The sequence below is a fragment of the Saccopteryx bilineata genome, chromosome 1 (assembly GCF_036850765.1).
Source record: "Saccopteryx bilineata isolate mSacBil1 chromosome 1, mSacBil1_pri_phased_curated, whole genome shotgun sequence".
Lineage (NCBI taxonomy): Eukaryota > Metazoa > Chordata > Mammalia > Chiroptera > Emballonuridae > Saccopteryx > Saccopteryx bilineata.
Window position 1 is genome coordinate 88,412,898 of NC_089490.1, and position 10,718 is coordinate 88,423,615.

The following is a 10,718-nucleotide window of genomic DNA, read 5'->3' on the forward strand; positions in this document are numbered from 1 at the left end:
AACCACACTCCCACGAATACATAAATAATGGATGAGGGGGCAATGTTTTAAAGAAATTCCCGCAGGGCTTGGCAAGACAACAGCAAATGCATTTCTGCTGTATCATATTTAACTGTTTGCAAACTTCTGCAGCGAAGATGCGCAGAGGCTGCAAGACTCCATCGCCCTTCCCAGGCCTGGGGCCTGGTGAGATTTGCATCAGGGGATAGGGCTAAAAGGAGGAATAAGTTGTCAGCTATCTGTGGCCGGGAAGATGGAGAGGGGAGTGGAAAATGTAAGACTGCACTTCCCTGGCTTCCCAGAAGCCCAGCATCCACCCAGCTCCAGGACATCTCCGGCCGCCAAGCTAGGCCCCTTTAAGAGTCAGCGCGCGCCCCCGCCCCGTGTGCGCTCACTTTCCCTAGCAACGGCCCCGGGGGAGGGGGAGGTCCTGGCAACGGCGCGCTCGCTTGGAGGGTCACGTGACGGCTCGCAGCTGGAGCGCGAGCGCGCGCCCCGCCGCGCGTCCGCCCGTCGGGGCTTGTGTGCTGCGGCGCGTGCGCGAGCGGTGCAGCACCGGCCGCGGGAGCAGGGAGTATTATGGGCTGTGGGTGCCGCTGAGCAAGATGGAGCTGTCTGCAGTAGGCGAGCGCGTCTTCGCGGCCGAATCCATCATCAAGCGGCGGATCCGAAAGGTGAGCCACCTCCCGGGGCGGGACGCCTCGTCCCGCAGCCGTTGGCTGGGTCTGCGGGCCATTAAGGCGAAGCGGTCCAGCTAACCTGGGCTCTCTCGCCCACCCCCGCGCCACCGCCTCCTCGCGTCTCCGCATCCTCCCCACCCCCCACCCTCCCTTTATTTCTCTCTCTGTTTTTTCAGGGACGCATCGAGTACCTGGTGAAATGGAAGGGGTGGGCCATCAAGTGAGTGTCGCGGGGCGAGGGGGGAGGGGAGGCAGCGGACACCCGGCATTTTTTTTTTTTTTTACTTGGGGGGTTGCTCACGTTTGCTCCCTCGCATGTGCCTCTGCCTCTCTGGTTTTCATTTTTATTTTCTGCATGTGCAACTCGGCAGGTATAGCACTTGGGAGCCCGAGGAAAACATCCTGGACTCGAGGCTTATTGCAGCCTTCGAGCAGAAGTGAGTTTGGGAAGCTGGCAGGGGCGGTGGGGCCGAGGCTCGTCTGGGGCACCGCGCGGGGGAACGGGGGAGCCGGGGAGGGCGGCATGGAGTGGGGCCCGGGAAGGGGCCCTTTTTAACCTTTTGCGTTTTTCCGTGGCAGGGAGAGGGAGCGTGAGCTGTATGGGCCCAAGAAGAGGGGACCCAAACCCAAAACTTTCCTCCTGAAGGTAACCTGGCCCAGCCCCAGCAGCCCCCTCTCGGGCCCCTAGCCCCGGCACAGCTCCACAACTCGGGGCCTGCAAGGGAGGGACAGATAGGCGGCTGCCCAGGAGGGCGGGCCTTTCCAGATGGGCCCCAACTGGGCAGGGGGTGGTTGTGAGCCCCCGACAAGCCCCTGGCAGTGACCGCCACCGGCTCCAGCTTCAGCAAGAGGTTTCTGGGAGTTGGGGGCCAGGAGGGGGATAATCCTCCCTGACAAAACCAGAGTTTGGGGAGGCCAGCAGGGATCCAGGAGGGGGGTGGATGAAGCAGATGCGGGCTGCCCACCTGAGTGGGTGCCAGAGAGGCCCCTTCTGTACCTGAGAGCCCTCATCTCCCCCAGCCTTGAGCCATCTCTCCTTGGTCTCTCTCTGACTGGAATCAAAACACAAAGGGAGAGTGAATGTGGTCTCCTTCATGACAGGGAACAGGGAAAGGCATTTGGGAGCCACCTGTCTCCCTGCCCCCAGTTTTCCTCTCTCAGAATTTGTTCTGCATGCCTTCCCTCCTCACTGGGGGGATTCAGCTGGAATTTGACCTTAAATCACTTCACTTATTAGAGTTTATCACCGAAGCTGGGCCACCGGCTCAGGACTCTGAGCCTCAGTTTCCCCCCTCTCTGGCTGTTTCTAGAGGCTCTAATGAGGATGGAGTGGTGGAGTGAAAGCATAGTGCATTAGCCTTGGCAAGGAAGGGAGTCCTAGCTCCAGAGGAAGCCATTTTAGTTTTGGGGAGTTTATTTTGTTTTATTTACTTTTTTTTTTTTCACTGAGAAAGAATAGAGTCTGGAAGAGGTTGGACAAGATGACCGAAGGTGGCAGGCCAGGCTGCCCTGTGGGCCTTCCTGGGAAACTACAGTCACCCCCTTAGTGCTAAGATTGTCTCAGGGCCCCTTCCCACCCTGACAGCCTGGGACTTCGTGACAATTCGTGCAGGAAGGGCTATGAGGACTCTGCAGAGAAGAGACTGTGTACAATGCAGATGCTCAGAATCACCAATTTATTCAAAAGGCTCAAAGCCCAATGAGAGGGAGTGGGCCTCTCCAGCCCCGCCTCCACCCAAAAGGACTATTTATGTGTAAGGGTTTGATTTGGACCTAAAGCAGCAGTGAAAGAAATGTTGGTTTCCAGAATTACATATTTCACTGACCCCTGGCCTCGATACACACACATCTTACGGGATCCGTGAAGCAGCTTTAACCCTTGATGCTTCTTAGGAAGGATTAGACAGAACAGCTGGAGGGCTGGTGGGCTGTGTGATTGCCTTGCTGCACCGCTGGAGCACCCTCTAGCGGTGAAGTGAGTAATGATAGCTTTTTTTTTTTTTTTTTAATCTAGTTTCTGAGCTGGCTATGGGCCTAACAGTGCTGAGCCCCCACATGGATTATCTCCTTCAATCTCCTCAACAACACAGTGAAGTGGGGATTATCCCCACTTCGCAGATGAGGAAATCAAGGCCCAGAGAGGGGAATTGATTTACCTGAGTTCCATCACCCAACTTTATGGCTTCGTCCTGTCTTTTTCTTCACCCTGGCCCTCAGAGAGTACACATTGAGTTAAGGGGCAAGGTGGACAAATAAACACAGGAAATCATAAAGGGACGGGATGGAGAGGAGGTGAGAGGACCTTGATTGAGCGGTGGAGATTAGCTTGATCTGACCCCATTGCTCTGTGAGTCACAGAGAGACAGTGGGTGTAGTACACCAGTTACACTCAGCACTTTTTGTTGGGAACTATTTTGAAAGGAACAGGTTCCCAGAAAGTAGGTTGAATTATCCACATTTATACATAGGAAAACAGGCCAGAGGGGTTTAAATAACTTGCACACACAGGGTATCAGTAGCAGAGGCTAGGCCTTGACTCTTCTGTGCTGTCTGTTGTACATACCAACCCCTCAGAGCCGTGCCTATTGGCCCAGTTAGAGTTCTGTAAAGACGTTGGCTGTGGTTACCATTTTTAAATCACAGGCAGACCCAGCTCCTACCTTCAAAAAATTCTCAATCTGGAGAGGGGAGAGAAAGAGGAAGATTAAACCAGTCCTTTTTTTAAGAAAATTATACATATTTAGAAAATATAATAGAAATGTTTCTCATCGAAAAGTTCAGAAACCATACATTAGAAAATGCTTATTGCTCATCTGCCCGCCCACTCCCCATGGACAAATCTAGTATTAATTGAGTATCTACTGCATGCCAGGCACTGTGCTAAACATGTAACATGTACTGATGATCCTAAGAGCCCCGGAGGCGGGTCCTGCTGTGATTGCACAAATAGGCAGAGGCACAGGAAGCCCACTGAACCTAGATCTGATGTTTGCCCACACTCTTAGCCACTCTTCAGGGCCGGTCCATCACTGCTGAACTCTGGCAGAGCCATTTTCACAGAGGTCCAAGGGCTCAGGCAATATGCAGAAGGAGTAAATGCTAACCCCTGGGGGGATCAGAAAGAATGGGGATCACCTAAAGCTCCAACGGGGTTGAACCTGCAAAAACCCTGCCTGGTGGCCTTCCCCTGCCTTTGGGAAGGGATGTAAGGGAACCAGTACCTGTCGGCTAAGAGCAAGACGAGCTGGCATCCCTGGCAAGGGCAGGGTGGGTGCTGTGTGCTGCCACCTAGTGGCTGAAAGGGTTGTTGACCAAGCAGCCCCTGGAGACCTGAAGAGTGTGGGAGGGCCATGTGACATTAAAGTGATTCCCACATTCCAAATGAAGGCATCCTTGCTTACTCAGCAGATAAGTCAACACACACCTCTTCTGGGTGTGGTGGTCAAATGAGTGTTCAGGTTATCTCCCCAGTACTACTATGGGATGAGGTAAAGAGACCCCAAACCACAGATCCCACTCTCAGACAGCTCACAGACTATGTGAATCTGTCCTTGGCCACTACCATCACCCACCTGGATGGATGCAGTCACCCCCAGTGATTCCCTGCCCACCAGGAGCCCAAGATATCTGTAAAATACAGATGAGTCATCCACCACTACCCTCTCCAGCCATTGCTTTCGGTCCCTTGGCCACTGCATCCTCTCACCACCAGGCTGTCTGCCTCCGTCACATGTCAGCAGCACCCCTTTAGCAGGCCACCTAGGCCTCTGCAACCACCTGGGACACAGACTCGGGAAAGTCCAGGGCTCTCTCCTACTTGGGCCTCGTCCTCCAGGACTTGTGCCCCTATCTGTGCTCCTTTGGGCCCCACACTTCCTTTACTGCACCTAGGCACCCTTCATCCTAACTGCTTGTTACTTGTCTTCCCTGAGAAGCACAGACCCCTGGGTAGAGGCTATGTTTGTAGTTGTAGCCCCAAGCAGCTGGCACGTCTCAGAACTACTTTTATTGTGCAGGAAGGATAGTTAGACCATGGAGAACAGCGGATGTGGTCTTGTGAGTCCGTTGCCTGAACCTGGGGTCTCTGAGGGCCCTGCCCTACCCTGAGTGTTCCACAGTTCAGCAGGCATGCTACTGCAGAGTCCTGGGCCCAGGTGCCTGGGACAGGATCTGGCTGCCCACAGAACCCTGTTCAGCTGTCCTGCCCCGCCATTTTAGTGCAGAGAATATGAGGTGGTCTGTCCCATAGGCAGTGAGTGATCAGCTTGGGTGCAGCTGGAGATGCAGACTGTTCAAAAGCTGAGGGAAACCCCAGGAAATTTGGGATCCTGCAAAGTAGGTCACTAGGGCTGTGGTGGACAGAAAGGGAGGGGCCCCCTCTCTCTGTTCCCAAGAATTGGCCCATGGAGGAGTGCCATGCTGGGCTGGGCTCCTTCACAGAGCATAGTTGGTCAGGGGCTTCTGAGCAATGGGCTGTTCTCTGTGTAGTGTCCCAACTGTTGACATTCCTGTGTTGTCAGCAAGGGCAGCCACCGACTTGTCTGATTCCAGTGCCCATAGCCAAGCTTACATAGGTAATGTGGGTCTTGGAGCTGAGGCTGGACTAGGGTCTGATTTGCCCTCTGATCTCATGCACTTGCTTTGCCTTTCTGTATCAGTTTCCTTTTATCTCTGAGATTGGGCATGAGCAGTACTGATCCTCCTAAGTGCTCTCAGGATGGTTTAGAGAGACCATTTGTGAGAGTGGCTGGCACAGGGGTATCCAGAGGAGGGCAGCAGAAGCTGAGCCCCCTTTAACCCACTCCTTCCCCACAGGCACGGGCCCAGGCCGAGGCCCTCCGCATCAGTGATGTGCATTTCTCTGTCAAGCCAACCGCCAGCGCCTCCTCACCCAAGCTGCACTCCAGCGCAGCCGTGCACCGGCTCAAGAAGGACATCCGCCGCTGCCACCGCATGTCTCGCCGCCCCCTGCCCCGCCCAGACCCCCAGGGGAGCAGCCCTGGCTTGCGCCCACCCATCTCGCCTTTCTCTGAGACTGTGCGCATCATCAATCGCAAGGTAAAGCCTCGAGAGCCCAAGCGGAACCGCATCATCCTGAACCTGAAAGTCATCGACAAGGGCACAGGAGGAGGGGGCGCTGGGCAGGGGGCTGGAAACCTTGCCCGCCCCAAAGTCCCTTCTCGGAACCGAGTCATCGGCAAGAGCAAGAAGTTCAGTGAGAGCATCCTTCGCACACAGATCCGCCACATGAAGTTCAGCACCTTTGCGCTGTACAACAAGCCTCCTCCACCCGGCCCTCTGCAGCCGCCACAAGCCAGCAAGGCCGACATTGCTGCTTCCACCGCTCCAGGGCTGCTCCTGGCGGCCCCCACAGCCCCCTACGACACCCGCAGCTCCAGCTCCTCTGGCTGCCCCTCACCAGCTCCGCAGTCCTCTGACCCCGAGGATTCTCCCCCCAAGCTGCTCCCTGAAACCATGAGCCCATCTGTCCCCGACTGGCGAGAGCCTGAGGTGCTCGACCTGTCCATCTCTCCCGAGACAGCAGCCACCAGCAAGCGGGCACCTCCCGACGCCACTGCTGCTGCCAGCCAGGCACTTCCCATGGCCCCTGAGCCTGCCGGCGCCTCCTCTGAGCCAGAGGCTGGGGACTGGCGCCCTGAGATGTCACCCTGCTCCAATGTGGTCGTCACTGATGTCACCAGCAACCTCCTGACCGTCACTATCAAGGAGTTCTGCAACCCTGAGGATTTCGAGAAGGTGGCTGCTGGGATAGCAGGCGTCACAGGAGGCGGTAGCAGCAGTGGGATGAGCAAGTGAGGGGCTCCACCAAGGAGGGGGCTTTGGGGGGGGCCCTCCTGCCCAAAGTCATACTCTTGTTCCCGCCCCCACCCTCAGACACCTCTGCCTGTGCTTTGCTTGTTTCAAATGGCTCGGTGTTGATCCGGGATGGGTTGGGCAGTTGGAGCCCCCTGAAGCCCAGTGGGGGTCAGTCCTGGACCAGGTTAGGGCTGGAGTGAGGTGAGGGCACTGGGAAGTCTTCCCTCTTGTCATTTGGCACCCTCCCTGCCCATGTACAGTGGGGCCCACTGGGTGGCTTCTAGGGAGTCCCAGAAATGGGGTTCAGCTGCCCTCCACATCCCACCCTATTCCCCCAGCTTGCTTCCAACTCGTGCACACAGCATCTGACTTGGTGCTAACCCGGCAGTGTGAGGCCCCTCAGACCCCTCCCAGTGTGGGCACTGTTCTTTCCTTCCTCCAGATGCCGAGGCAGAAGGGGCAGGGATGGCAGGGCCCAGACAGAGGTTGAGGTGAGGCCAGCCTCAGCCCCTCTCTCCACGTAAATGAGGGCTGCCGTGCCGGAGGCATGGGTCTCCTGCCCACTTTTAGAGGAGATCCAAGCACCCCCTTAGGTCCGACCCCACCACTTTACTAATCCTGTCTGGACGGTGGGAGGAACTGGCAAGGGCCTCACACTGACACAGCCTCCCAGCATCTAAAGGCCCCTTCAGTTCTCGACCAAAGGTGCTACGAGAGCCTGCTTTGGGAACTTCCCACTGTGTGTGCACCTGCTGCCTTTTGGCATGTTTGTGTGTGTATCTGTATGTGCACTGGGCACAGGGTCCCGGCCTACAGGCAGCACCCTTTATGGTTCCTCAGAATAGGGTGATCCAAGGCCTGGACCTTCCCTGCTGTCAGCTGGCCTGTGGAGGCCACCAGGCCAATCGTCCCAGCCTGGGCATGCTGGGGGTGTGCACCCACATGCCCTTCTATTTTGGTGTGGTCAGCCTGACTAGCCAGGCCTTCAGTGGCTTCACATATGGCATGGTGGGGACTGAGGTAGAAAAGGGAGACCCCAACCTGAGCTTCCCCTTCCTCCTGGGTGTTTTTGGGGAAGGAGGAAACCTGGTACTCGAGGCTCTCTGGCTTCTCTCACCCCTCACTTTCGCTTCTGATTGCTGAAGCTCTCTCATAGCCCAGCCTGCTCAAAGCAGCGGGAGGCCTCTGGTGCCCTGGGCAGCTTTTCTGTCCCTCTGCTGCCAGGGAGCTGAGGTATCTATGCCAGTGGCAGAGACCAAAGCCCCAGTTTTAGCCTGGGTACTGGGAGAATAGGCAGGCCAAACGGGGTGGAGGGTGCAAAGAGGGGCCTGTGCTCTTCAGGAGAGTGCAGGCTTCAGGGCCAGGGGTCTGGGGCGCTGTGGCCGGCAGCCTCGGGTGGCAGCCCAGGGCCGCAGTCGGTCTTAGTCATGCATGAGTGGCATGCCCTGCGCCAGACTCAGCATAGCTCCCTACCTAGTATGTGCAGTGACAAGTGTTACAGCCCAGAAGCATGACGGCAAAAGGTAAGAGGAGGCAGAAAAAGAATCCAGTTAGGGAACAAACGCCTTTGTCCTAAGTGTGGGAGGACTTTTCCAAATCTCCCCAGCTGGGGCTGCAGCCTGGCCCCTGGCCCCCCACCCCCCAGGATGTAGAACAAGGGTTCTCACAGGGTCTGGGGGGCTGGCACTCCCAGACCCCTCCCCACCTGCCCTTTGTGTTGGCTCTGTGGCCGTCCAAGTGCCAATTGGCTTCCCCCCAAATAAGGGCTGGTATTTCTCCTCTGTCTTAGAGGTGATTTCCCCCGACCCCTCGCTCCAGGTGAGTGATCACCTGGGTGCCAGTTACAGGTGTTTCCAGAGACCATAGAAATGTGTTTTCCTGAGAGTCTGTGTCATTCGTGACCTTTTTTGTAAAGAAGTTGTGTTTTCAGAGGTGATTTTATGACAGGAAAGTGAAAGAATTAGTTTTGCAAAAAACAAAAAAAAGAAAAAAAGAAATAAAAAAAATATTGTGGGATTCCTATAGGGTTCGGGGGGGAGGGGAGAAAGATATTTAAAGAGAAACTAGTAACGCAGTGATTGCACAGGTGAGGTGGCAATGTCAGGAACAGGAGTGGGGGCCTTGGTCAGGCTGGTGGGTCCCCAGGATTGCAGCCAACTGCCTGACTTCCGTGGTGTGAGGCAGAACGAGCCCTCCCTTGTGTCCTGGGCCCGGACTCCACACCTGTCCTCGCTCAAAAGATGACAGCTGGTTCCAAGGGAACTAGCCAGAGCTGTAGGGGCCTACCAGATGGAGCTGAGATTTGGGGAGCTGGGGGGTCCCACCATGGCCGGGATCCATCATTGGTGACTTTCTCCAGGAATGCTGGTGAATAGGTGCAGCTGGGGGTCTTACTCTCCTCTGTTCGTTTGTCAGCTGTTGGGCCATCTGGTCCCTACCACTGCCACCCTGTGGCAGGGGAGTGTCTCCCTCCCCATCACCCCAAAGACCATGACACCCCTGAGCTTCCCTGGCCAGTAGGAGATGCAGGCTTCAGGAAGACAGGAGCTGTGGACTCGGGAAGACTTAGGTGGTGACACTAAGGTATTGGGGGCAGCCATGGGGAGAAGGGAGTGCCTTGCCCCTTCTCTTTCCACCGGTGGTGGGTGGGTGGCTGGCTGCCCCGGACACACAGCCTCGCAGCCCCACCCCTCCTGGGTTCGTGCAGAGGCACACATGCACACTGCTCCTAGGTGGGCACAGTGTTAGGAGCAAGTAGAGCCCTCCTTACCTCTCTCCCAGGGTGGCTTGGAGTGGGGCCCAGAAGCCCCCCCACACACTTTTGCATGGATCAGCTTTCATGGGCCCGTCCCCCTTGCTGCTTTTCCGTTTGCCTAATTACCAAGCAGAAGTTGCAGTCTGGTTTGCTTTATTTTTATATGTGAAATGTCCCCATGGCCCAGTCTCCTCCCATGTTCAGTATTGGTTGGGGCATCAGTCATCTCCCTTAATGCCACCCCTCCCTACCCATGTGTCATAGGAAACAGGTGAGATCTTGTATCTCTGGTTGGAGGTGGGAAGTAGGGACCCTTCCCTGTCTTGTTCCCCTCTCTGACCCTCATCTACCTGTCTGTGGAATGGGTGTATTAGGCAGTAGGGCCTCTTCATACAACACTGCTGGTGTCCAGGCAGCTGCTGGGGGTCGGGAGTGGTGGCGGTGGAGGTTGTTGGCACTGGGCCCCCAGCCTCCCACAGCCCCGTTCATTCTCAGCCTGCAAAGGGGTTAGGGTTCAGATGAGCTCCGTCCTTCCTCCGCTCTGGAGAGGTGACGATCATGGCCCCAACCGCAGTGGGAGGTGTGTGGAGTGGAAGGAATCACCCTGTATAAGACAAGGAAACGGGCTTCGAGAGGCAGAGCTGCTTCACCAGATGAAGAGCCCAGCTGCTCTGGCCTTTGCCCTTTTTAAAGTTCCTTTAAATGGTGGGGCCTGGGCCTTGGGGCCACCACAGAGCTGGCAGACCACCCTTGAGCAAGGCGGTCCTGGGTGAGGGGTCAGCCCAGAGTGGGAAACTTAGCTCGGGAAGGGGGTGGAGCTGAGCAACTCCAGCCTTTCCAGCCTCTGGAGACCCAACTGGAAGCACCATCTTTCCCACCTTTGGGGTTTTGTGGTTTGGTTTTTTGTTTGTTTTTGTTTTCTTGGGGTTTTTGTTTGTTTTTTGCACTTCGCCCACACGTGGAGAGGGGAGCCCCACTTGCTCAGCTCCACGGGCTCCCATGCACTAGCCCAGGGCAACCCCTTGGGGGCTTGTATGGTTTAAGAAATCACTTAAAAAGGAAAGCATTTAAAGATTTTTGTTTTTTCTGTCTGCATCTCCTCTCAGATTCAGAAAGCCCAGAATTATGGTCTCAAACTCCAGGAAAGGGTCTCCCCTGCCTGACCGCATCTTGCTAACAGTCACCAAGATGCTGAAATGGGAGAGGCGGAATGGGGACTGAGGGCCCCGCCTCACAGGCCTGCAGGCCCCCTCCCCACCTTGAAGGAGTTGGCACCTCACTCCAGTGAGTGAGCACCTACTGTGTGCAATGCTTCCACTAGGCTAGGGGAACGGGGCTGATGGTCTAACGGGACCCTTCGCAAGAGGCCAGGGCAGAAGGAACCAGGGCAGTGGAGTTCAGGGGCCTGCCCTTGGTTTTGGCCAGAGTGGAGGTGGAGACTATCTTTTGTTGGTTTTAATTTAAAA

General features: G+C 56.1%; 1 protein-coding gene across 1 annotated transcript; it reads left to right on the forward strand.

The window, feature by feature from the left end:
- Positions 1-511: 511 nt before the first annotated feature.
- On the forward strand, positions 512-10,368 carry CBX6 (chromobox 6). Its single transcript, XM_066257809.1, has 5 exons — positions 512-674; positions 857-900; positions 1,052-1,117; positions 1,260-1,326; positions 5,496-10,368. Exons 1-5 carry the CDS (start codon positions 606-608, stop codon positions 6,495-6,497), a joined length of 1,248 nt encoding a protein of 415 aa, XP_066113906.1. The 5' UTR covers positions 512-605; the 3' UTR covers positions 6,498-10,368.
- Positions 10,369-10,718: the final 350 nt, after the last annotated feature.

Bases quoted from the DNA above. Each gene is read 5' to 3' on its own strand.
- CBX6 (XM_066257809.1), top strand. From the start codon at position 606: ATGGAGCTGTCTGCAGTAGGCGAGCGCGTCTTCGCGGCCGAATCCATC. The intron at 901-1,051 runs GTGAGTGTCGCG...GCAACTCGGCAG, and splicing joins TGGAAGGGGTGGGCCATCAA to GTATAGCACTTGGGAGCCCG. The intron at 1,327-5,495 runs GTAACCTGGCCC...CCTTCCCCACAG, and splicing joins CCAAAACTTTCCTCCTGAAG to GCACGGGCCCAGGCCGAGGC.